At 40.8% G+C, this 27,711-nt stretch overlaps 1 protein-coding gene and 1 long non-coding RNA gene across 3 annotated transcripts in view; one reads left to right on the top strand and one right to left on the bottom strand.

Moving 5' to 3' along the window:
- Window positions 1-27,711, bottom strand: part of gabra3 (gamma-aminobutyric acid type A receptor subunit alpha3) — a 586,834-nt gene that overhangs the window by 424,117 nt on the left and 135,006 nt on the right. Inside the window, exon 3 of one of the 2 annotated variants that reach the window (XM_082141344.1) lies at window positions 8,955-9,076. The exons of the other annotated variant lie outside the window; for it this stretch is intronic. Within the exon in view, the coding sequence (XP_081997470.1) occupies window positions 8,955-9,076 (122 nt within the window). The remainder of the gene's footprint in view (window positions 1-8,954; window positions 9,077-27,711) is intronic. 2 annotated transcript variants of the gene reach the window in all.
- On the top strand, window positions 11,384-11,755 carry LOC309477471. Its single transcript, XR_014198649.1, has 3 exons — window positions 11,384-11,422; window positions 11,509-11,598; window positions 11,688-11,755. It is a non-coding gene; the product is annotated as an uncharacterized lncRNA (long non-coding RNA).

The raw sequence follows: 27,711 nt of genomic DNA, 5'->3' as shown, positions 1-27,711 counted from the left end.
TTTAAATTAGTTTGAAGTTTAAAGTTTAAATTAGTTTGAAGTTTAATTTAGTTTGAAGTTTAATTTAGTTTGAAGTAGATAGATAGATGAGTTTATTAGTTTAAATGAGTCTCAATGGCTCATATAGTATATAGAACGGCAGTTTGGTTTAGTCTTCAAGGGATTTAGATTTGAATTTTTGTCGGTTGGTCAGTTTGAAAAAGTCAATGGGAGTTTTTCCGAGTTTTGATCGTCATTTTTAGGAAAACCGTAAGTCCGATCAGTTAGAAAAGATATAGCATACCGAGTCAGAATAGTCTGAAGGTCTGAGCCGAGTTTGGAGTATGTAGAGTTAAAGCTCTAGGCTGTATTAAAGTTATATTTTTTTAGTCTCAGAAGAAGAATAATAATATTAAGTTTAAGTACAATATCAGTAAGTTGGCACTCTCAAGCCAACTTAATTACTCCGTCATTTATGGTCATACAGAAAAAAGAAATATAAAAAAAGAATCTGTGATATTTCTACTTTTGTATGTGTCCACTTACAATCAAATCAAAACATTGTGCTTTTGTAAAATAAAGAAAATAAACAGGGTGTGCGTTCTGCCTCTCCGTCGCGGTGAACTTTTTTTTCTTGAGCGCGTCTATAAACTGAAACAAAACTCAGCGAATACTTCTCACACATTTATGAGCCATACACCTTTATACACATTTAAGTGTGTACTTTTAAATGATCGGATTCAAACTGAAAACAAATATTCTCTGTTTAAGTCATTTGTATAAAACCAACAGGATGTCCAGTATCTCAAACGCTTGCTAATTATTTTTAATTTGACCACGCCCACTCGTGCAAAAGAGATTCACATGCAAATCTCCACATGGAACGCGAACACGCTCGTTACCTCAAAAACAAAACACCCAAAAACTTCACAAGTCTCTGCTTTTCGTCGAGTTTGAAAGACGTGCCGTGAGCTTACATTGGATTTACCTCAGAAGAAGAAGAACGCGATTTGAAGACAAGAAAGATGTAAGGTAAGAAATTCTTACTTATTAGTTTATGGTATTGTTGCATAAACTTCACATTGCAGTTGAACTGTTGCTAGATATATGGTGAATATTATAATATTTAGACCCGTGTTTACTGTTAAATACTGTTTGTGGATATCTGCTCAAACGTAGATATGTATAATATGGTAACCATAATGTTTCATATTTTGGAGCACTCTGCGTTTGAATGTATCATATTTTGGAGCGCGATCGCGTTTGAAAAGCAAAATGCACCAAACATTAGGCTTTATGTTTTTACTATTATCTCATTTCATATCATCATAACAAATGGAAACATTTGAAGTAACATATGATATTCAATATATTTTTCTCTAGCATAGTTGTTACTGAAATCTTTTGGAAGATTTATAGGCTGCTATAGGCTTTTGTTATTATTATTTTATGCAGCACTGCGCATAGCCTATGCCTACAAGGCACAACAAACCTGGTGTTCATTATATTATATATTGTTGGAAACATTTGTGTGTGTGTGTGTGTGTGTGTGTGTGTGTGTGTGTATTCTGTGAATTTTAAAAAGCAATTTTAACCAGAAAAATCTAAAATTTATTCCCAAAATCGTGCAGGCCTAGTTTCTCTTGATACCAGTATGTTCACTTTTTTTCTTTTCTTTCAGGGACCAGATGCTCCACTGAGTCCTGCTGACTTCAACATTCACATGAGTCTCTGTATATGAACATGGTAAAGTGAAAATCAAACACCTTGGAAATGAAAGGTATGTACAATGTTTTTAGGAATGGCACAAAGGTCTCTGTCTTTGGATCATTGTTTTCAATGTGCTCTTTTGTCATTTGTTGTGTATCTTTGGATTATGTTGTGTTGTAAATAAATCCAAACAATCTAAAAGCCATTCTTTTTTAAATCTCCTCATTCTTTGTGCAAGGTTGCTCTGAATGACAGGGCCTGATAGCTCCTAATAGGGCAGTTAGGGGAGTGTCTTTGTCTTTCTCAGGTGTTAAAGGCTTACATATTAATGAGATGATCACGCCTCTTCGCATAAGGCTTTCTCACACAAAACACGTCTTAGAAATTTTAAATCAATATATTGTCTTATCTGAATGAGCAGTCAGGGTGATTTTCACATAGTTTTGGAGCAAATATTCTAGGCTACGTGATACAATTTTGGGTGGCTAAATACAGTGTAATAAGACTTTAGCCATGACAATGTCACAAGTAACAGAAATAAGCACAAATGTCAGAGCATGTCAGAACACCTCCAGGGCCAGAAAACAGCTCAGACCCCAGAGGGTTAATTTGCAACTACATGCCAACTAACTTTAATTAGAGTATTAGTAGACTGTTAGGGTTAGGATTAGTAGAATAAGTTGACATGTATTTGCAAAGTTACTTATAGTCAGTAGAATGTCTATTGGGGAAGAAACAAACTAGATTTCAGACAGTCTACTAATAGTCTAATGACTGCCAGTTGGCATGTATCTATAAATGATCTATAAAGACAACAATTCACCACTAATGGCCAGTAAAATAGTACATAATGCACATGGGACCATCATTGTCAGACAGCTGTACAATGTATGACCTTGTGTATTTTTATCAGTAGATTTGTTTCCATGTCTTGCATGCACATACCTCAAAAAGGGTCTGGGTCATTATAGTCCACTGGTTGACTCTCCAACAACCAAGCTGATTAGTAAGATTTATTTAGATATTTTTGTTTTGTTTTGTTAGGTTTTATTATTATAGCATGAACAACAACAACACAATACAATAAAAAAATAAAACAGTAATAAACAATCTGTCAGGGTTTACAGAGGAAAGAGACAAGATGGTAAGTTTAACTCTTTTAATTGCAGAATGAATGGAGATGCAGGAAGATGGTGAGTAACAGCAACACAGAATAACAGTGAATGCTTAGCTGATTGGTAAAGTCTTTGTCTTTCTTTCTCTTTGTAGATGATGTCGGGCTGAAGGCAGAACAGGATGGCAGGCAGGACGGATTGGAGAGGATTAATGGCAGGTAGGAATCCAGGTAAGTGATCGGAAGTCTGTGGGTCATATTAAGGTGAACATCGACGAGACCAGACAAGGAGTGAAGGGAGAGTGCTGAATATAAAGGGTGGTTAATGAGGGAGTGCAGGTGATGATGATGATTGGTGATTGCGTGAGTGAGTGCAGGTGTGCGCCACGGAGGATTCTGGGGAATGAAGTGCACACACAGATGAAGGCTGACGAACGTGACCGTGACATTACTCCCCCCCTCCCGCAAGGCGCGTCCCGCGCCGTAAACGGCAGAGTACGGGAGGGGGGGTGGGCATCCTGGAGTCCGAGACTGGAGGATGAACAGGAAGACAGACTCCAGGATGGCTCAGGTGACCTAGGTGGAGCTGGCTGAGGAGGTGGCCACGGCAGTGCAGACCCTTTGGGTGGCCACGGCGGAGAGGACCCTTCCGGTGGCCATGGCGGAGAGGACCCTTCGGGCGGCCACGGCGGTGCGGACCCTTCGGGTGGCCACGGCGGTGCGGACCCCTCAGGCGACCACTGCGGTGAGGACCCTTCGGGTGGCCACGGCGGTGCGGACCGTTCGGGTGGCCACGGCGGTGCGGACCCCTCAGGCGACCACGGCGGTGAGGACCCTTCGGGTGGCCGTGGTCCCTCGAGTGGCCAGGACGGAGGCATATGGCCCCCCCCCCCCCCCAAAAATACTTGGGGAAAGTCCCGGGTACAGGAGAAGGATGGCTAAAAACAGTCTCTGATTGGGCTGATGGGGACCGTGAAGAGGGCTCGGTGCTGGGCAGCGATGAGGGCTCGGTGCTGGGCAGGACCAGCGGCGAAGGCTTTGTGCTGGGCAGGACCAGCGGCGAAGAGGGCGTTGAGCTGGACAGGACCAGCTGTGAAGTGGGCGTTGAGCTGGACAGGACCAGCTGTGAAGTGGGCGTTGAGCTGGACAGGACCAGCTGTGAAGTGGGCGTTGAGCTGGACAGGACCAGCTGTGAAGAGGGCGTTGAGCTGGACAGGACCAGCTGTGAAGAGGGCGTTGAGCTGGGCAGGACCAGCTGTGAAGTGGGCGTTGTGCTGGACGTGACCAGCGGGGAAGGCTCTGTGCTGGACGGGACCAGCGAGGAAGGCTCTGTGCTGGACGGGACCAGCGGGGAAGGCTCTGTGCTGGACGGGACCAGCGGCGAAGAGGACCTTAAGCTGGACGGGACCAGCTGTGAAGAAGGCTCTGAACTGGACGAAACCAGCGGTGAAGGCTCAGTGCTGGACGGAACCAGCGATGAAAAGGGCTTTGTGCTGGGCAGATCCAGCGATGAGGGCTTTGTGCTGGACAGATCCAGCGAAGAGGGCTTTATGCTGGACGGGACCAGCAAGGAAGAGGGCTTAGAAAACTGTGGCTCTGGCTCGGGAAGAACGACACTCACAGATTCGAGTGGGCAGGCGACTGGCTCTGGCTCTGGCTCTGGCGGGCAGGCGACTGGCTCTGGCTCTGGTGGGCAGGCGACTGGCTCTGGCGGGCAGGCGACTGGCTCTGGCTCTGGCGGGCAGGCGACTGGCTCTGGCTCTGGCGGGCAGGCAGGATGAGCGGGATCTGGATTCTCGGGGATAAAGCTGTCCCAGCAAACAGATATCGCCTCCCTCCAGCTTAACCCTGAAAGATCAGGGAGTGGACGTGGATCTACGTACTCAGCCCCGATCCGGTAACAGGCAATGATAATATGATCGCTCAGACCACAGTCAGCCACCAGAGAACAAAATCCTTGAGTGAACTCAAAAAGATCGCGGCTGTCCTTAGCCAGCGCCGCGATCAGGTTCCAACACATCCTGACCTCTGAAGCTGGAAATTACTTCGTGTTTTGGGTCTGGTCTTCTGTCAGGGTTTACAGAGGAAGCAGACAAGATGGTAAGTTTAACTCTTTTAATTGCAGAATGAACGGAGATGCAGGAAGATGGTGAGTAACAGCAACACAGAATAACAGTGAATGCTTAGCTGATTGGTAAAGTCTTTGTCTTTCTTTCTCTTTGTAGATGATGTCGGGCTGAAGGCAGAACAGGATGGCAGGCAGGACGGATTGGAGAGGATTAATGGCAGGTAGGAATCCAGGTAAGTGATCGGAAGTCTGTGGGTCATATTAAGGTGAACATCGACGAGACCAGACAAGGAGTGAAGGGAGAGTGCTGAATATAAAGGGTGGTTAATGAGGGAGTGCAGGTGATGATGATGATTGGTGATTGCGTGAGTGAGTGCAGGTGTGCGCCACGGAGGATTCTGGGGAATGAAGTGCACACACAGATGAAGGCTGACGAACGTGACCGTGACACAATCGTGAATCATCCAGTTAATGACACAGAATAAAATAATCAAGCATATGTAAACTTTTGAAGGGGGGTGGGGGGGATTTGTCATTTGTACAGTATATTCAGTTTGTATTTGTATATATCATTTGTATTTGTGTCTTGTGGCTTATATGTAAACACCTGTTATGTGAAATAGCTTTTTCAGGGCAGTACTAAATAAAATAAAAACAACATGCAATTTTTATGGTCCATCTTATTTTTGTTAAGATTAGGGATGCACCGATACCACTTTTTCCAGAACGAGTCGAAACTTTTATTTTTAGTATTTGCCAATACTGAGTACTGATACCTGTATTTTCATTGCATTTTTAATTTTCTAAAATACTGGGCAGAGAAACCAAAAGAATATGTGAGTGATTTTTTTCTGTCTTTTGTTGTTAGATTAACATTGAGGATAAAGACAGCAGTAGGTTTATTAGGCCTCTGTCACTTTAAGAGCTGCACGTATCCAACACACTATTACACAAAAGCCTTCTTTTCAACTGTTCAAACTATACGTTCACTAAGACATAACCGACTATGTTTCACAAGGATACTTGCCTATATGGGCATTTTGTAATACTTTTGAGTGAATTTGTCCGTTAGAGCACAAGAAGACATGAAATAGAACTCAATTTAATAAGCTATTTGCATGCCGTCGGAGAGTCAACATTCTGGGCGCGTGCTTTGGATGTTTGCGCACAGAAAATCAAATGTCATGTGATTACTGTACCGCCTTCCTGTAATAATGTAGGGAAACATCGTTATACATAAATCATGTAACAGTTCATGTTTTTACTTGCACATACAATTTCGTTTTAATTCAAATGATGCATGTGTGCTGAGTGAACGATCAACAACCACGAGCATGCAACAGAAGTGCTTTCTCTCTCTCTCTCTCTCTCTCTCTCTCTCTCTCTCTCTCTATCTCTATCTCTATCTCTATCTCTCTCTCTCTCTCTCTCTCTCTCTCTCTCTCTCTCTCTCTCTCTCTCTCTACCATCAGTTAACGTTAGTTATGTTCCTTATTTTACATTCTTTGCAATTGCCATATCCGACCGAACTACAAACTTTCCAGCGATGTCTGTGAAAAAGGAATGTGCGCTTGACAAGCTATATACCTATATAGGCATAAACATTTCATTTGTTTAACATTCTATTAATTCGAAATATTTACTTCATAGACATCCTTCTCTGATATATCTGTTCTTCTGCTCTCTGTTTGCTCTGTTGTCTGTGTTTCTTTGTTGTCTGTGTTTCTTTGTCACAAGCAGTGTACTGTACAGGCTGTGTGATATTGGTTGTTGGTATCTGTAACGGTCACCAGCTGGAGTGCCATTGAGAGCCGCCAGAGGGCACTCCACATCAGACTATTGCCATTCCCCCATATAAGCCTGGTTTTCACGTTCATTCCCTGCAAAGTCTTGTTAGTTGTTTACACTGCATCTCTGAGCATTTTCCTCTGTTTTCCATGGTCCTTGTTTTTGATATCTGCCTGTGTCCTGGTTTTCCAATTCCTGTATCACCCTCTGGATATGTTTGTTTGATTGGTCTGATTTACTGTGCTCTGACATCTTGCCTGTTTTCAACTACAATTGTGGATTACCCTCTCAATAAAATTTGGATTCTCAACCTTCTTGTCTCAGAGCAGTACGTGACAGTATTGGAGCATTTTAATGAGTACGAGCACGAATACACAAGCGCAGTATTGGGCCCAATACCGGGTGCATCCCTAGTTAAAATTATTAACATATTGCAGATTCTGCAAGGTTTATGTGTAACTTGTATAAAATATTCTAAATGCTATAAATATATTATGTATGCAATTTATTATATACATAGTATGTATTGCTAATTTTTAATTGTGGAAACCTATCAAAATAAAGGACAGCATTTTAAGTAATCCTCTAAAATGCAGTAATGTTTTAACCCCCTGGGGTTGACAATCACGCCGAAACGATCGATGTCCGAAACAGCAGACTTGTAGGCTATTAATAGTGGATACATACAAGCAGATGACAAATACGTTATAACCGTAATTAAACTAAACTATACCTGTTCCATCTCCATACAGCACTCTGACTCTGTAGGAATTATTGTCCGACTCCGGGTCGAAATGAACACCGTTACTGAGAGTTTCTGATATTGTCATCATTCCGTGAGATGAAATTGTCCTGAGAGACTGAGCGCGTGAAGCTCCGCCCCCTGTGCCGTGCAGCAGCAGCTTATTTGCATTTAAAGGGCACACACTAAAACAGCGCGTTTTTCTGAGCACCAAAAAGTGACAATTTAAACATTCTGTAAAAAATGATCTGTTGGGTATTTTGAGCTAAAACTTCACATACACACTCTGGGGACATCAGAGACTTATTTTACATATTGTGAACAGGGGCATAATAGGTTCCCTTTAATGTTTTTTTTTTTTTTTTTTTTTTTGTGGCAAGGGCAAAACACATGGAATTCCAATACTGGCATCATAGTTATCATCGATATTATACTGTTTACAGCAGCTCATGAAACCTCGGGAGCCTAAATACACAGTCTAAGAGGTTGACCAATCACAACAGACTGGACCAGCTGACCAATCAGAGCAGACTGGGCTTTTCGGAAAGGGGGGCTTTGAAGAGAACGGAACTAAAACAGAGTGTTTTCAGGGTAAAAAGAGGTGCTGCAGCAATGTACAGTATGTGAAATTTATGCGTCTTTGTTTTTTACATAAACCATGTTAATGTATTATGGCAGACTTGTAAATGAGCATAATATGGGCACTTAAAAATGTGTCCTGTGCATAATGCACTGTAGGCCTTTAAAGTCATCTGAAGTAAGTCATCATGTTCCAGTTAGCAAATTTGATGTGATGAGTCCTGTATTACACATCAGCATCTATGTAAAGCAGGGTGGAAATGAAAAGATTTGATCGAGCTTAAGAGAGGTGACTGGAAGGTGGCCAGGATGGTGGAGACAGCAGGACTCGGGCAGTTGAGTAATGGAAGCCATCCAGCTCCACAGCATCAGCCCACAGCTCTCTGTGTGGCAATGTGACTTAGTCAATTTATCAAAAACATACATCTTGATTTTTGACTGCCCACCAATGGGATCACAATTTAGGTTCTGTACTTTCAGAGGTCACCAGGGATTCCCTCTGTGAGACCTCTGTGGAGAAGGAAAAATGTACACAGAGGGAGATGAACTAATGGACTTCGGTGGGCCATTTCAGCAAATGTCATTAGGAAATAGACTATAGTTTATAGAGACCAGCATTTAACAGTAATGCACTGAATCCAAAATGATCGGGGGATCCGATCTTCTTCATTATGATTAAGTGAGCAATCTGTGAGTGCACCATCACAGCAGCAGTCATGACTTTTTTTTTTATCAGATATGTATAACACGCAGTACTCCTGGGGCTTCTTAAGCTTAGGATTTGTAAGTGATCTCAGGAGAGCATTGTGGAGAGCATCTGTTATAGATCTGAGAGGTGTGAGACTTGTGGCAAGAACTGTCAAAATGAAAGCAAGACTGAGAAAGATCATACTCAATCCACAAGCTAACAGTAAGGCCAGCATGTGGACACTAGAGACAATGAGGAAGGAAATGTGTACATGTATTCACCGTACCTCCTAGTCCAGGACGCAATCTGTTGTCATAACCATCCAGCAAGCGGTCCAAGATCCGGGTAAAGATGGTGATGTTGTCTTTGCTGTCATCAGGAATTGGTTCTCTGTGCCCGGTTACAGCCCTGTGGAGAAGAAAAAAGAAAGAGATTCAGGTCTTGTAAAGGAAGTAAAGGCACCAATATACTCACGGCAAAGTTCTTTTTCGTTCTTTGTTTAGGGGTAAAAAGTTGTTCGAAATATGCAAACTGTAGTACACAACAAAAATAACAGCTATGAGAAAACAACAGTTAAGAAAGGATCTGATCATAGCGATGTGGATGTGTTTGCATAAGAGAGAGAGAATAGAGGGCACCTTTCATCAAAAAAAACTGACAGTTTTATTGCTTTATGGCCCTCAAAGCCCCGCCCCCTTGACCATGGGAATTTCCCACGCTAGCTCCTCCCACTTATGGGTTGTACAGTACACCGTGGGAATTTCCCACGCTAGCTCCTCCCACTTATGGGCTGTACATACACCGTGGGAAAATCGGATTTGTGTCACGCCTCCTTAGGGGTTGAACATCTGAAGCGTGGGAAAATTTCGCACGCTCAGTAGTTCTAAACAGTGTAAATTAAAACTTTTAAAGAAATGTACAATAAAGACATAGCCAGAGTGTGAGATCAGTGTTTTTATTAAAGAAGACAGATGTACATTCATCACTTTTAAAACATCAATGAAATAAGTTAAAATTGCATTTTTCTCTAAAAGAGATATTAAAAAATGAGTTAGTGTTATTTAAAGATGTTAAAACATTAAAACAAGTTAAGAGTTTTTTAATTTACAGAAAAGATTGATTTGTAAAACTTTTACATAAAACACAAACTAGTTTAAAAAGTGTTACGTTTTTACATACCCAGTTGTTAAAGACTCGGAGTTTAAAGATATATAAGTGCTTCGTTGTAGTGGAGCAAAGTGTAGAGCGTCCACTCACTCCGGACCTCAGACAGAAATGAAGCAGTCTGAGGCCTACAGAGAGACACACACAAACCCCGCCCCTAGCCCCGCCCCAACAGATGTCACCGTGGGAAATTCCCACACCCCCCTTCAAGCTCCCAAATAGAAAACACATCCGGTCAGCTCAGTAGCCAGACTTAAATGACCAAAGAAAACCGATTCAACGGCCCGGAGAGACCACACCCCCTAACACGCCCCTCTCAAAGCTCATAGGTTGTGTAAAATTAAGACACACCTCTCAGATGTCATTGGATGATACAAATGACATCACTCATAGGAATCCCCCTACCACAGCATCACAGTTAAGAGTTTAAAAAGCAGCGGAAACTTCAAGTGAAATACTATTTGTTTTATCTATCGTTTTTATACCGTTTTTATGTAAACCACTTTAAACATCCATATGAAATGTGGTAAATAGTCACGGTTTCCAATATTTAATTGTCACAAAATTATTCTATATTTTAAAGTAGGCTATAGTCCCCTAGAGTTTTTTAAGGCTCTCTCACCTATCATACCACACACACACACACACACACACACACACACACACACACAGCGTCGCTATGTCTACCGAGGTGTTATGGGGCATATGGTAGCATCCTGCATATTTAATTTTTTCTCTTTTTGACGGAATTGTGTGAATTAGTTTTATTGCAGAGCTTATTTGAAGAGATGGGTCAAATTCGACATGTTTTTTTCTAGTCATACAAATCAGGTATCAGACTCCATACCACATGCAGAGATGAAGGGTTTCTTTGAAAATTAAGCGGGGAAAAAGGTGTTTTTAAAACGCATCGTATCGCAATCTTTAAAAGGAGTCATTTGAGTATTTCATTTGAGAACCCAACCGCCGAAGGAGACACACCATCGAGCCAGCGCAATGTCTACAAATCATCATCATGGAGCAGAAGGAGACGAAGGCTCTTTTGATCCCGAATTAGTGGAAATTCTTAACGATTTATGTGAGTTTTTTTATCATAAATCATAACCTACAAAATTGAAAAGATATCTCAATAAATGCTTTTATTTGCAGATGATACATCATTCCCCGAAGGTGTCGCGCCAGGTGATTTTTTTCAAGGTACGAGGATATATTTTTGTCATGTCTTTTTTAATATTTACTATTTAATATTTGTTTTAAAGAAAAAAGCTACTTTCAACAGAAATCACAGAGGACGCACCGGCTCATAGCTCCGCCCAACCGCCGGACCCAGCTAAATACCCATTGGTTGTTGATTTAAACCCGACCAATCAAATTTACGAAGACGTCACGCCCAATTCAACCCCTAGACCTGTGGTCTGCGTGGACACAGAGAGTACCGAACGTCAAACCTCACGTCCAGTCGAAGAGGAGAATTCTTCCCGCTCGAGCCAGTCTTTGGATGAGGCAAACACCGGATCGATTAAAATCATTGAGACGGGGTGAAACGTCTTCGGGAAATTTATGGAGAAGAATTAATCTATCCGGAGAGAGGTAAGGGAAAAAGAAAACTATTTGGTCTAATCTTTTATATTTTTTTATTCGTTGAATTTTTTTAATTAACTGAATATTGTTTTTAGAAGAAAACAGTGAATCTGTTACATCCACAACGGGAGGAAAGAAACGATTCGAGAAATATTCTCCCGAGAGTCCAAATACGGATGAATACGGTAAGATTTCTTGTTTCATTAGACTATATTTTATCTATATTAAATAATTCATATTATATATTTTTTATTTTAATTTTTTTTGCTTTTAGAAGAAATCCCCTCTTCTCCAGAAAGAGGGGCAGAGGTGTTTTTGGCTTCTCAACAAGCGCTACTGGACACCAATTCTGAACGGGACTTATCAGAAAGCAGTGATGAAGACGACCGGAGGTTTAGTCCTCTGTACAACCCTGCAGATCTCCGTGGATTGAGTTATGCCACTTTACGGAGTGCAAACAGAAGCTTCCAACGTGTTATCGAAATCGCCACGCTACCTCTCACTTACCATCAGACAGCGGATATAGTTTCAAGAGCGCAGACCGGTATTACGGACCTTCTACATAGAGTCATTGATACACAGAATCAACACACCGCCGATTTAAGAAGTGCGGTGGAATTTTTTGGTGTTTGCCAAGACCGTGTGTTGGAAGAAAACAGACAGTTGCGCAACACGGTCTTATCACTTCAGCAAAACCTTTTGGAGGTGAGGAATGATCATTCATTGCTTATTACTGTACTGTCCCTAATCTCTGAAAGATTAAATATTATTCAGAGACAATCGAGGGATAGGCCTACATAAAATGATGATTGACTAGTTTTAAAAAAAAAACCATTTCACTCTTATTGTTTTAAAATCGTTTGCCTGTTATTGTTTCTATCTAAGTGTGTGAGATTTTGTATTTGTGTTTCAGTTTTTAAAAATCTATTTCTCTGTTATTGTTTTTATCTAGAGGTGTGTGTATGGGTGATTATGTTTTACTAATAGCCTACATTTTATGATGTATACCTATTAACAACATTGTGGTGTATATTTGATGGGATCCTTCTGTTTCACACAATTTTAAAAATAAAACAACATATCAAAATGTTTCCTAAAAGACAGAGAACCGACTCAGAGTGTGATGATATAACTCGTTCAAGATCAAGACCTAGGTCTGAGAATAACGAGAGACTCAATCTTTTAATACGTGAACAGTTAAGAGGTCTAAATAGTACTGTTTTGTCTAATACGGAAAGACTGGATAATATTATAATCGACCAGCATGGCTGGATAGAGCCGACCGGGGATGATGGAGATGAGAGCGCACAGACAGGTGGTACACTAGGGACATCTCAAACGCGGCGTACGGAGTTAAGTCCTGCCGAGATAGATTCTCTGATGACTGATGGCGGGGTTGTTCGGGGTTTCACGATAACACCAGGACCGCGTTTTAATGGGGTAGAGCTACAGAAATCGTTAGATCTCAGACAAATACAGACCAGCGATTTTGTAGAATATAATTCACGCCTCCATAATATTCTAAACGAGGTGGTTGACCTTTCACATCAGCTGGCGGGGGAGACGGGCTTCATAAACATAGCGCTTGCAGGAGAAAGTTTGCCGGGATCAGTAAATGCAGTATTAACACCTGATAACAACCACGATGCTTCATTATTCATAAATCAGATTGAGCAAGTAGCTCAGAGTAATGCTGATGTGGCTAGTGACTCGACCCTAACATTACAAATCTCAATTGTGCGAGATAAAACAGGAGGGGGACGAAGAAAGATCAATGACCTAGCTATCAGCGAGAGTATCAGTAGGAATAAAATGCATTTATTTAGCCCCATTAATATCGATAATGAAATGTGTTTGAGTTACTGTCTAGCATATTTCCTCAATCCAGAATTCACAGATCAAGAGTTACACACACCTGCGATGGAGATTCACACGGGATGTGGTTTTATGGCACACGAGCAGATAGGTCTCCATAATTTGTCGGTTTTCGAAAATAAATTAGACATAAAAATTGTAGTTTTTTATAGAGACTGTTCTGGCAAGGTGGTTGTGTACAAAAACACAGACGAATTACACCCAAAGACAGTCCATCTATTTCTGCACGAAGGACATTTTCATCTAATAAAAAATTTAACCGGATTTATTGGAAGCTCGTACGTGTGCGAATACTGCTTCAAGGGGTATAAAGACAGAAAAACACACGAATGTCAGTTTGTTTGCAAAATATGTATGACATCTGAATGTCGCTCGTATGCGAGGAGAACAAGACAGTGTGCAGAATGTCTGAGATTCTGTAAAAACAACTTCTGTTACGAAACACATAAAAAATCACAAACCCCCGGCGAGAGATCTCAGTGTGAATCTGTGAGATTCTGCTCAAAATGCCATGCCGTTTATAGAACGCCCTCTGGTGGTGAAAAAATAAAACCTCACAAATGCTCTCCAGAGTATTGTGTACATTGTTACGAGATTTTGACGAACGACGGTGGTCACGAATGTTACATTCAGCCTCTAAAACCTGAACCCAAAGATAAAAAATATGTTTATTATGATTTTGAAACATTCGTTCAAGATGGGAGACACATAGCAAATTATGTTTGTGCAATGACAGAGACAGGCGAGACGTTTGAAGCTGCGGGGCTAGATTGTGTGGCTCTTTTGATTAAACACTTCAGACGCCCAAAATATACAGGATACACGTTTATTGCACATAACTCGTCCGGTTTTGATGCATATTTACTCCTTAATTATCTTGTCGGGGAGGGCTTGACGCCAAAAGTTATTATGCAGGGGTGTAGAATTCTATACATGTATGATACTGTGTTTAAACAACGTTTCATCGACTCATGGCAATTTATCCCCTTTAAACTAGCTAACATACCCAAGGCCCTTAACTTAGATACACAGGAGAAGGGTTATTTTCCGCACCTTTTCAATAAACCAGAAAATGGAGAATATATCGGTCCCTATCCTGCAAAAGAGTTTTACGGTTATGAGACAATGAGTAAAGCCGAGCGTGTCAGATTTGACACTTGGTACGCAGATGTATTGAATGATATCTTTGACTTCAAAAAGGAGATCGCTTTTTACTGTAGGAATGATGTAATTATTCTACGAAAATACTGCAAATGTTACAGAGACGAATTTATAAATTTCACAAACATCGATCCGTTCAAATCAATCACATTACCAGCTGTGTGTATGAAAACTTTCAAAACAAATTTTCTCTCGCGCGACACACTGGCTCTAACACACAGCCACGCCTATATTAATCAACACAAGACGTTTTCAAACGTATCTATCCAATGGCTTGAGTATGTCAAATTGAGTCAAAACGTGGAGATAGAACACGCACTAAACTATGGCGAGCGTGCGTTGGGGCCATATCACCTAGATGGTTATTATGAGGATGATAATGGGACAAAGATAGCCTTGGAATTCCTAGGGTGCTTTTTTCACGGCCACGACTGCAGATTTAAGGCAGAAGAAATTCAACCTTTATCGAAAGTGTGTTTTGGTGATCTCAGAAGGCAGTCGGGTGCAAAACTAGAAACCCTGCGAAAAGTTTATGGATTGCGCGTTATTGTTATGTGGGAATGCGAATGGGAGGGGCTGAAACAGACAGACCGTGATGTCATGCGGTTCATGTCATCTTACGAAACACACAAGAGGCTGAGAGCTCGAGATGCTCTATACGGCGGTAGAACAAATGCGTACAAGTTGTATCACAAAACAGCTGAAAATGAGAGAATCGACTATTATGATTTCACATCGTTATACCCTTTCGTCCAGGCTACTAAAATGTATCCTATAGGTCATCCTAAAATTATATTCAAGGACTTTGAAGCGATAGAGAACTACTTCGGGCTCATAAAGGCCGAAGTTCTTCCTCCGCGGGGATTGTATCATCCAGTACTGCCTTACAGGTGCGCTGGTAAGCTAATGTTTCCTCTATGTAAGACTTGTGCAGAGAATCAGATTCAGGATACACAATGCTGTCATACAGAGGCTGAGAGATGTATTACAGGCACATGGGTGACCGTTGAACTCCAGAAAGCTATTCAACACGGGTATTGCTTAATCAAAATACATGAAGTCTGGCATTTCCCAGACACGTCCGATACATTATTCACCGAATATGTTAAAACATTCCTTAAACTGAACCAGGAAGCGTCGGGGTATCCGTCCGATGTAGTGACAGAGACAGAAAAACAATCTTACGTAGCTGATTACCTGGATAAAGAAGGGATCCAGTTAGATCCGTCTAAAATAATAAAAAATCCAGCAAAAAGATCCATTGCTAAGCTCATCTTGAATACACTTTGGGGTAGGTTTTGTCTGAGATCTCACCTTGGACACAGTGAACTCCTGGCAGACCCCGAAGAGTTCACTCAGCGTCTCTTTAACCACGCCCACGTAATACGTCATTTCTCTTTCGTATCTGATTCAGTGGCTTTGATTCAGTCGAGTAGTGCAGCGCAAGACCCATCTCCCACCCGTGATGTAAATCTTCTGGTAGGCGCTTTTACGACCTGCTATGGGCGACTCGAGTTGTATAATCTTCTAGATAAATTACGGGAGAGAGTGATTTATGCCGACACAGACAGCGTGATTTTTGTATCAAAAACCGGTGATTGGATTCCTGAGACAGGATCTTATCTCGGTCAGCTGACGAGCGAGTTAGATTCTGGTCAGCATATAATCCAATTCGTTTCCTCGGGTCCTAAATCTTATGCATTTAAGACATCCGATGGTCGTTCATGTCTCAAAGCTAAAGGCATCACGTTAACAGCAGAGAATGCTGAAATAGTTACGCTACAGAGTCTGACCGATCTTGTGCGAGGTTATGTCGAAAGAGGTGTCAGATTACACCTGTCCGCAAAAACAAACACCATCACACGGAATAAGAGGAGATTCACATTACACAACAGGTCAAATGTGAAAAAAATGTCCGTGGTGTATGATAAGCGGGTACTCCAACCAGATTATACTACCTTACCTTACGGATTCTAGTAATATATTTAAAAATGTGTGAAACAGATGTGTTTGACTGCAGACTGCAACACCCTTTTTCGGGAATCGTAGCAGGTGTAAGTGGTTCTGGGAAGACTTTTTTTGTGAAGAATCTAATGTATAATTCAGAGAAAATGTCCTCTGTCAAGTTTGACAATTTTGTCTATGTGTATACATCCTGGCAGCCAATGTATGATGAAATGTTACATGCTTTTGATATTAAATTCATTGAAGGTATACCAAAGAAATTGGATGACGAATCATTATTTCCTCCTGGTAAAACATCTCTACTCATTATGGATGACGTCATGATTCAAGCTGCATCTAATTCTGAGGTCGAAAACGTGTTTACGCGCCTAGTTCATCATATGAAGATCAGTTGTTTGCTACTGGTACAGAATCTGTTTTTCCAGGGTAAATCTACCAGAACAATCGGGTTAAATACAAATTATTTAATTATATTTAAAAATCCTCGAGATAAGCAACAGATAGGCGTTTTAGGTCGTCAAATGTTTCCGGGTAATACAAAAAATTTTATCGAAGCGTATCAAGATGCAACCGAACGGCCTTACAGCTATTTTTTGATAGATTATAAACCACAGACACCAGAAAAATACCGACTCAGAACGGATTTACTGTCAGACTACCCGGTGGTGTACGTCCCGAGGTGAAAATGAGCACAAGGCTTTCCAGAAATCTCTACCTCTTAAAGTTATTATACAAGAGCTCACCCAAGCAGAGACGTGTTATTCTGCATTCAGCCCCCGATGAGCTAATATTAGCTCTATGTGAACTGGCTCTCAATATTCTGCATGGCAAGGTCCCTCTAACTGCGAAACAGCACGGGGCTTTAAAAAGAAGGAAAAACGAGATAAAGTACGTTGCAAATAAAAATATTAATATCACCAGGAAGAGACGTATGATTAATCAAAAAGGGGGGTTTTCTGCTTCCCCTACTCAGCGTAGCACTTCCCTTTATAACTAGCCTCATAACTAGAAACTGAATCTGAAGAGAAAAATGCAACATACCGAGAAATTGTATCTAGTGCCAAAACAACAGCTGGATAGACTAAGAACTGCACCGGTTCGTGAGAATATTCATACGTTTGTGGAGAATGATTTGGATTCATCTATTAGAGATATACTACAGAGGCATGATTTGAACACTTACGAAAAATCCAAGCTCTACACTAATGTTTTACAACGATTCTTAAGCGTGGTAAAACATGGTGATATGGAAAGTAACACTCTAACTCTTACATTACCGGAACATGAGACACCTCCCCCCTCCCACACCCCTGATGTTAGGAATGATGACGTCAGTGATGACCCAATCTTCTCAGAAGTTTTAAACAACGTTCCTCAGAGAAGCTTAAAAAATGTAAAATATATTATGGATAAAATGTCCAAAGCCAAACACTTGTCTTCATGGACAGATGATGGAGAATTTGTTTATAAAGGGAGAATCATTCCCGGATCCCATATATTTGATCTGGTAAAGAGCGTAACGTCATCACAGATGATGCATGACAATCGACGCCCTGCCGGCTGGTACGAGTTTCTGGATGCATTTGCAACATTAAATATTCCTCATTCGACTGTAACCAATCATAATGTAAGACGGTTGCTTGAATCACTTCGTGGATGTGAATCACACGTGGATGACTTTGGTACTACACCTACTAAGTCTTTGAAAAAACGTCACACACACACACACCCACGCGCCTCTGATGAAAACCTATTTAACATGCCAAGCGTAGATACAGAACAATGGATGAATTTTTAACAACTATATGTAATGGGTTTGTTATGTTTGTTTTTTTACAAAATATTATCATGTGTGAGATTTTCATTATGTGTATTTGTGTTTTAGTTTTTAATCTATCCATGTTATTGCACAACATATTGTATATAACGTCCATGTATGTTGTGTTATTGTTTTGATGTCAAATAAAAGAAAAAACAAAATTATCCACCTGATTACGAGTCATTTATTCATTTCATATTCTTTATTTATTTGTTACAGAGGAATTAATAAGACTGGAACATTTTACCAGACTGTACACACTGGATACATTTGAATCTTTTACTATCACAGACTATGGGTTTAAATTTTTTCACAAAAAGAGACACCATAACATCATTTCTTAATAGATTATCATTATGGTAGAATTTCATTATATCTTCATACTTAACACCTCGTGAAATATGATACAGAAAAAAGACACAATGCTCCCCGCAGGTGACAGATGTAAAATCTTGGACTTGTCTGGTAGAATGATGAACTTGGGTAGAATTGTTTTTTAGAAAGTAGAGAATAGATGGAGGGAAAAAATCTGAATCCGGAGGATTGCCGAAGCTGTCAAAAAAACATCCGACCCCGTTTCGACCTATGTACACTGCTAACCAATGGCGGCCTGGTTCGTCCGATCGATCCGTATTACAAATTAATAGAGCTGGGAGATCTATCAACGGTTCTTTGGGGAGATGATCGCTAGCGTATACTCCTAAAAAATTAACATTACATGTAATGTTGTCCATAATTCCAGTTAGCTCCACAGTGTTCATTTCAAGTCGTTTAGTAGTGTTCTGCCAACACCTGTCTCCTATTTGATATTTCAAGAAGAGAATCATACGTAGCGTAAATCAAAATGTTTACTGTGTTTTGTAGAGGCTCTCTAAAACACGCTTCTAACCTAATATTTCCTGATCTTATCAGCGACACATGCTGCGAGCAGTCTTCATCTGGAGAAAGGTTATAGGCAAACAACGTGTAGCCGTTGAGAAAATCCTCCCTATCTATGGCCAGTGACTGATTCTTCAAATGCCTCCCCGTGGCGGTAACCAGTTGATAATACTCTCTCACGGCATTTCCTAAATTAAACTGTGGTTGAAAGGGGCGTGTCCCAATATGTAGGCCGTCTGAGGTGAGATTTAAATATTCAAGATTAAAATGTTTGAACGCAAATGTTTTTTTTTTTCGAAATAGCCAGTAAAAGCATCGTTATCCGTCATTGCTATAACAATGGATTTTGGTAAAGTGCCTAGGAAGAGGTTTTCATGATTTGAGACGCGAGATCCAGCGGGAATACTAAAATTCTTGACACAGACTCTATCGAAACCATACTTGGCTGTGGCCGACAGTAAAGCTTGAGCATGACCCAAACGCACCGAAGGGGAGACAGACACTCTTTTGATAAAGAGAGAAGCAGAGATTATTTTTAGTTTATAATCGATCGCGTCCCCGCGCATAAGGCAGAAGGTGTCTTTCGCTCTAGTTAAACGAATACGAATATCTACACCGTTCAAAAGTAATTTCGGCTGAAAAAATATATCGCTGTGTATAGGGGCTAATAACTCCACAACATTGCTCCCATCTGTAAACGCAGCCCTTTTTGTTAAACCTGCATTTGCACCTGCCGGGTCTGTGGCATCCATATGGCCAGCGGTATCTTTGTAAAACAGTCCAGCTGAAAAGTTATTCTCTAGGGTATCTTTTCCATAATTAATAAGCATCTCAATCAAACACCTGTACGGATACGTGTTGGAGGATTGTGACACTAGTATATCTCCTAGCGAGACATCCACCTGCGAGAAAATGGTCGCTCCGGGGTAGTTTATGAGCGAAATGGGAGCGCCTGGCGGTAGGTCATCCCCGTTTGGCAGAGTTATTTTAACCCGAGTGTATAGCAATGTGTTATTCAGATCTGTGTAATCTTCACCAGTCCCCGCGATGTAAAATTCAATCGGAGAAGAATCATTAATCGCTGACACTGGAGGGATCTCCACATAAGTGTTTTTCTCGATAGCTGTTTGAGTTAAAGGCAGGGTAAAAATATCCAATTCTGATTTGATACATTCGTCTGACATTGCATGAATCAACGACATGGTTTAGAAGATAGTGTTGGTTCGTCTTTTCAAACTTGTAGATCTTTTCACACGCTTCGTGCGGCTTCTTGCTCTGCTTTTTACAACTGGGCGTTTCTTAGTGACGCGTCTAGTCTTCTTTATACCGTGACCACGCCCCCTCCTCATACGGGTCCCCGGTGGCCTTAAGCCTCTACGCATGACCATAAGACCGTGACCCCTCTGTCCCTCAGTGTTATCATTATTAAATGACTTTGACAAGGCACTGGTAACTACATCACTTACTATATTTTTTGCCGCAGCTTTTATGTGCGGCTTTGCTATACTGAAACCCCTTCTTAGAAACGGTATTGCCATACGATATAATCCACGAAATAGACCCCCGATCCCTGATGCAAAGCCGGCGCCATACATTACACCGCTTCCGGCATAGCCCGGCATCCCATGTCCTGTCTGGGCTTGATAATATGAAATATAACGCTGGGGGTCCTCCTGGTACGGATTGAGATAAGCCATTTTTAAAACAAATGTTTTCTCACTGGTCTAAAGTGCAGCTTCGTCACAACTTTTCCGTAGGTGAATCGTACGTCTTTATTCTGATCGTCTTTAATCTCGATGCCGATATCTGATATATTGTTTTTATTAAGACGGACGTAATGAGACTTGTCGTACCTGACACTGACTGCTTTGTTAGTGATCGGTTCAATATGTATCGTCTCTAATAATGGAACATACGCGTCACCCACTGCTTGATATTCTATTATATCTATGTATACAAATAGAGTGTAAAATCCTCCGCTTATATCAGCCTGGTGTGGTGCATATGTGCGTGCATCTTCGTGTTCATCCGAACTGTTTAGATTTTCTATAGGAACACCGGGTTTTAATCCTAGAATAATGGCTACCTTTCCGTAAAACGTTAGCGATGCTCTCTGATTTGATTTCAGCGATATCTTATTCTTTATATTATCGTACCTGAGCTGCACCCGCGGTGGAAGAGTAGCGTTTATTTCCTTGAGTAATACTGGAATATCCTCAAAATAGCCGTATTTTATTTTTAGGTCTTTCCGAAAAGTTTGAATACTATCCCCTCGCAGTTTGCTACGTTCATCGTCGTTCAAACATGGTTTGCATTCAATAATAAAAGTAGCGTCTTCCTCGTTGAAAGTATGCCAAGTTTTTGGATAGTGGAACTCAACCAACGCCACTTCCCATAATCCTTTTAAATGTATTGCCTTTGCCAATCTAGTTCTGTAATTAGATATGGTATTCTGGGGGTAAACATGACCGGATGCATTGCACGGGAGTGTGACGTAGAATCCGTCCTCCTCCGACATCTCAGATGTTTTTGGTTGAATGAGAACGTGAGCGACTCTCCTAGGGTTTTAAGGGAGATTGTAGATCCATCACCTGCTTTTCATGAACCCAACTATTGAATTTTGATGGCCATCCAAACCATTTCACCAGAACGTACATGGTTTTTCCGCGTCGCTTTTTATCGAGAATTTTTTCGACTTTAAACGATTTATCATTGCTCACAATAATTTTTTGGAGTTCTTTTTCGTAAAAAAACCCCTGTATTATCTCTCCATCATAGTCCTGTAACCTGTATACGACTGGATTTCGGGGTATACACGCACTTATAGTAAAGTATTCTTCGGTATAGTTCTGCTCATAGCCTTTGGTTAATATATTCCGGACTTTAGATATTCTGACCACGTCTCCCACTGAGAATTTAAAGACGGGGGTCTCTTTACGCATTTTCCCGTATAAATTGTTGAATACCACGGATTCGTTTTCTTTATTTACATCCAACGGTCGCATTTTTATGGACTTGTGATAACTGGAGTTATACCCCTCTGTCAAATCTTGCAAAATATCACAGTACCGTCTGGAATTTATCGATGTAAGATACCTCCACATTCGTCCTTTTAAAGTTTTATTAAACCTTTCGACCACACTCGCTTTTAATTCAGAAGCTGTTGAAAAATGTGTTATATTATATTTTTTCATCATCTGTTGAAAAGACTTGTTGAAAAACTCTGTGCCCTTATCTGTCTGCAACTTGATAGGTATTCGTCCCTCTCTCAAAACTGACAAAAAGCTTTAGTTACTTCGGACGCTGATTTATTTCGCAACACCCTTGTCCAGGCATATTTTGAGAAAATATCAATAATAGTTAAAATAAAATTGATATTGTCGTTCTCTTTTGCGTAGGCTGACATATCTACTAAATCGGCCTGAAACTGCTGGTCTTTCCCATAGACAACCACACGATTCCGCTTATAATTTATTGGTGCGGTTCGATGGAGCGTGTATGTGTCTTGGCTGGATAGCCAATCACTCACATCTTTATCGGATAATCTTACACCGTGTTGTTCTAATACAGCTTGTTTTAATCTGTCTCTACCTCCGAGAGCACCCGAATTGCTGGGGTCGTAGTATATCTTTTTCATTAATTCTGCCATGTTAACGCTATGAGATTTCAGTCATAATGAATCGAGTTACAAATTTGTTCAGTATTTTATTTTATTTCACAATATAAAGTCACAAGCAATCTCAAACAATAAAATATATTTTTATTTCACCATATAAAAGTTACACAAGCATTTTCAAACAAAAGATATTTTTATTTCACCATATAAAAGTTACACAAGCATTTACAAACAAAGGATATTTTTATTTCACCATATAAACGTTACACAAGCATTTACAAACAAAGGATATTTTTATTTCACCATATAAAAGTTACACAAGCATTTTTTTTTATTAGAATGTAAGAAGTAGAAGGTTACACAAGCATTTTTTTTATTAGAATGTAAGAAGTAGAAGGTTACAAACATCTATAATGTGAATTATATCACACAAAACCAAAAATAAAATTTCACACACATTTCAAAATTCTTCTCCAAAATGTAATCGACTAAAAAATCTAAAATATTACATACATCTGGATGTTCATTACTTAACAAACTGCAGACATCAGCCACATATGTACAAATACACAATATATCTCCTATACAAATACACAATATATCTCCTATTCTAAGAGAGTCGTGGCACTCAGGCATCAGCTCGAGAATGTTTTTGATAACCGCAGAAGGTGTGTTCTCACTGGTAACAGACGTTTTTACCATATGATTCCATTCGTTCGATAATCCCCTCACGGCATTCATTAAATCCATTAGTCGTTTTTCATCCCGAGTTATGGTGGTGTTTGTAGTCCAATTATTCTGGATAATCTTGTGGAGCAGGTTAGATATTCCATATTTAACACGTGATTTAAAGAAATATTTTGTAATCCAAGAGGTAGAGCAGAAGTTTCCCATTTTCAAACCTGTGTGATCTCCGGATCTTCAGCCACGGCTCGTTTCCATTTATCCACAGCCGTGTATATTATTTCCTCGCAAGAATCATCGATCAGCTTGTCCCGTATTGAAGATAATTGTTCCACTATGTACATTTCATCTCTGAGACCGTATAAAATTGCCTCAACAGCTCCTTGGATCCTCTGGAGATGGGGGCTGCCTCCGTACTGACTCAAGGCCTGCGCTAATATGTTTTTCAACTCCGGGGTGAGAAGCTTCAGACTGATTTCTTCAAAGCATCCGTAAAAATAATATGCAGAAGGTTCAAACAAACAAGTATGTCTAGTCTGTGAGGGATGGTCCACTGTGCAGCCTTCGCAATTCTTCTTCATTTGTTGGTCTATCAAAAATTCCAGAATGACAGCCAAAATAGCTTTGATAATCCTGTGACCTGTGTCCCCGAGACATCCGTCCGTCTCATCGCTGGTTGTGTCTGGGGTCTCAGCGTCAGCGTGAGGTGTTGAAACTCCGTAGTTTCTGAGGAACGCCAGATTGTGGTAGCCAAGTTGTGTGCAAAAATTATTTATCCATTCGATGTTTTTCTGAGGTAATCCATTTGTGATAGTCGGTAATCCATTTTTTGTAAATCCATCAGTAGCTCCAAGCAGTTGAGATGAAGTAGAAGGAGAACCGGTATCCTGAGACATGATGTGTGTGAATGAGTCAGAGTCCGGAGAGAGGGCCCTTTAAATGTCTGTACACAGTTGGGGGCGTGACGTGAATTCCACGTCTAGTTGGAGTCGCCCACTCAGGGTGGAAAAGTTTGACTTTAATGTTGTTATAGCGTTCATACGCGTTGGTCCATTGGAAAAGCTGATTGATCTTGGAAAAAATATCTTCCACAAGCGCTAGATCCTTCCATTGAAACATGAATTTCAGATCATACAATTTAAAATGTTCTTCCTCGGACACCGGCCAAGAGCATTCTGGTAAATTCTTACCAAAATCACTGCACAGGATGTAGATGTAATCTTCAGGATGTTTGTTGATTTGATCCGCGAGGATTCGGTACCTTGTCCCCAAAGTCATTGCTGTCCATTCGGCAATGAAAAGTGGCATATCCCCACCGTCTTTCAAATCTGGCCATACTTTTGAATAGAATAAAACCCACTCTCTCTCCGAAAAAACTAAATCCGGGTCCTCCGTTGTATTCGTTGTGAATCGTTCATCGTCATCCACGTTAACTAATCTAACCTCCATGTTGATTTTGTCATAAACATACGTACACGCACGTCCTCCAGATAAACGGAAAGCATATTTCACAGAATCTGACGGCTCGTGAAGAAATCGCGTTAAGCATGGCCCATGCGTTTCTCGTTTTTTTCGTGGAGCTAAAGTCAAATCCTCCATAGCCTCAGTAATCCTTCTCTCGGGAGTTTTGGGGTCTGACGCCATAGCCATTTTACTTTATCTGATTTGTAAAAACCACAAGTAGTATTTCACTTGAAGTTTCCGCTGCTTTTTAAACTCTTAACTGTGATGCTGTGGTAGGGGGATTCCTATGAGTGATGTCATTTGTATCATCCAATGACATCTGAGAGGTGTGTCTTAATTTTACACAACCTATGAGCTTTGAGAGGGGCGTGTTAGGGGGTGTGGTCTCTCCGGGCCGTTGCATCGGTTTTCTTTGGTCATTTAAGTCTGGCTACTGAGCTGACCGGATGTGTTTTCTATTTGGGAGCTTGAAGGGGGGTGTGGGAATTTCCCACAGTGACATCTGTTGGGGCGGGGCTAGGGGCGGGGTTTGTGTGTGTCTCTCTGTAGGCCTCAGACTGCTTCATTTCTGTCTGAGGTCCGGAGAGAGTGGACGCTCTACACTTTGCTCCACTACAACGAAGCACTTATATATCTTTAAACTCAGAGTCTTTAACAACTGGGTATGTAAAAACGTAACACTTTTTAAACTAGTTTGTGTTTTATGTAAAAGTTTTACAAATCAATCTTTTCTGTAAATTAAAAAACTCTTAACTTGTTTTAATGTTTTAACATCTTTAAATAACACTAACTCATTTTTTAATATCTCTTTTAGAGAAAAATGCAATTTTAACTTATTTCATTGATGTTTTAAAAGTGATGAATGTACATCTGTCTTCTTTAATAAAAACACTGATCTCACACTCTGGCTATGTCTTTATTGTACATTTCTTTAAAAGTTTTAATTTACACTGTTTAGAACTACTGAGCGTGCAAAATTTTCCCACGCTTCAGATGTTCAACCCCTAAGGAGGCGTGACACAAATCCGATTTTCCCACGGTGTATGTACAGCCCATAAGTGGGAGGAGCTAGCGTGGGAAATTCCCACGGTGTACTGTACAGCCCATAAGTGGGAGGAGCTAGCGTGGGAAATTCCCACGGTCAAGGGGGCGGGGCTTTGAGGGCCATAAAGCAATAAAACTGTCAGTTTTTTTTTATGAAAGGTGCCCTCTATTCTCTCTCATAAGCTCTGCAACTTGGAACTCCAGTCTAGTCACGATTATTTTTACCACTTATACAATATGTTGCTTTAAAGCAAACAGCTTTACAGCATTAAATATGAAAAACAGTGTCAGTTAGAACTTTATTTTCTACTTTAAAGCTGCTCTCCGGTGTGTTATTTTTTTACACTTTACACGTGGACGTCTGACTCTGGACTGAACAGAAGAAATTAACCTGAGAAGATTTCTATGTCAAAGAAGTCGGAGCCCCAGAGCATACCTACCTATTACGTAATCGCCATGGACCAATGGTAGTTTGAAGGTGTTTACCAGCCGGAGTGAACTTTTCTCTTTTGGTTTCAAACTTCCGAAACAAACTTAAAACAAACTTGATTTTAAAATGTCTTCACACAAGTTCATTCTTCGATTTCGCTTGAAGTATATCGGAGGATTAAGGATGCATTACAAACACAGATATGAGTCAAAATCAGCTAAGGGATAATTAAATGTAAAAAAATCATGTTAAAATGTGTAGCTGTCAAAGAGCCCTCGCCGCTGTGGGGAATCCGCGGTGCCATCAAGCATGGTGAGCAGAGTCCGTCGCCATGGACGCTCGAGGCGGTATCCAGAGGAGCCGTCACCGTCCAACAGGCGGCGGAGGAGTGTCGTGCCGTCCACCGAGGGCTATCCAGCGCCACCGCCAGGCACCGCGGAGAAGATCGCCCAGCTGGTGTAGGGCCAGATGGCAGCGCGTTGTGGGAACCGGACCAATATTATTTTTTTCTCTCCCCTCTCGTCTCTGTCGCTCCTCATGCTTCCGTCTCCTTTTCTCTCGCCTTGTCTGTCCATACCCCCAGGTACTGCAGCCGCCGTGTCCGGTCCCCCTGGGGTCGGCTGTATCGCCGGCGATACCAGCTCGCTTTTTTTTTTATCAGTTCAAAAGAGAAAAAAAAAAAAAAAAAAAAATTGACATGCTTCCAACTGTGAACCAATTTGGTAGAATATATATATATATATATATATATATATATATATATATATTGCTCTTGCATTCTTTCTTGTGGCTATAGGTGACACACCTGAATGAATGGCTCATTAAGTATGCAGGCCCCATTGTCTCCTCAGGTGTGAATCACTAAATATGCATGATGCTGTTGAATTGTTGACGCCCCTTGCGCATATTGTCTTTATTAATATGTTTATAAGCAACTGAAAAAAGCACAAATGTCAGGGCATGTCAGAACATCTCAAGGACCCCAAAAACCACTCAGACCCCAGAGGGTTAATCTTTTAAACAAAATGTAGTTTGATCACTGTCAAGCTTATATCTATTACATCAGCATATGAGAGTCAAATCGGACGACTACAGGGACTCAACTCAAGATCACTCATTTAGCAATTAATCTATTGGCAAAATTCAGAAAACAAGATCAGTCAAGAACAGAAAATGATTGAAAATATTCAAATCAGGAATGTCAGAATCAAATTTAGTCAAAACCAACACATTGAAAGATGTTCACTAACCCGGCAAAGTTTTTCAATTACAATTACATTTATTCTCTTTAACATGTAGTGTGAAGTATTTCACTCAGTTCCCTGATCATTCCGAATCAATTTCAGCGAATGAAGAACAAA

The sequence above is a fragment of the Leuciscus leuciscus genome, assembly GCF_965113295.1.
Source record: "Leuciscus leuciscus genome assembly, chromosome: 16".
Lineage (NCBI taxonomy): Eukaryota > Metazoa > Chordata > Actinopteri > Cypriniformes > Leuciscidae > Leuciscus > Leuciscus leuciscus.
This window is presented reverse-complemented; position numbering and strand designations above follow the sequence as displayed.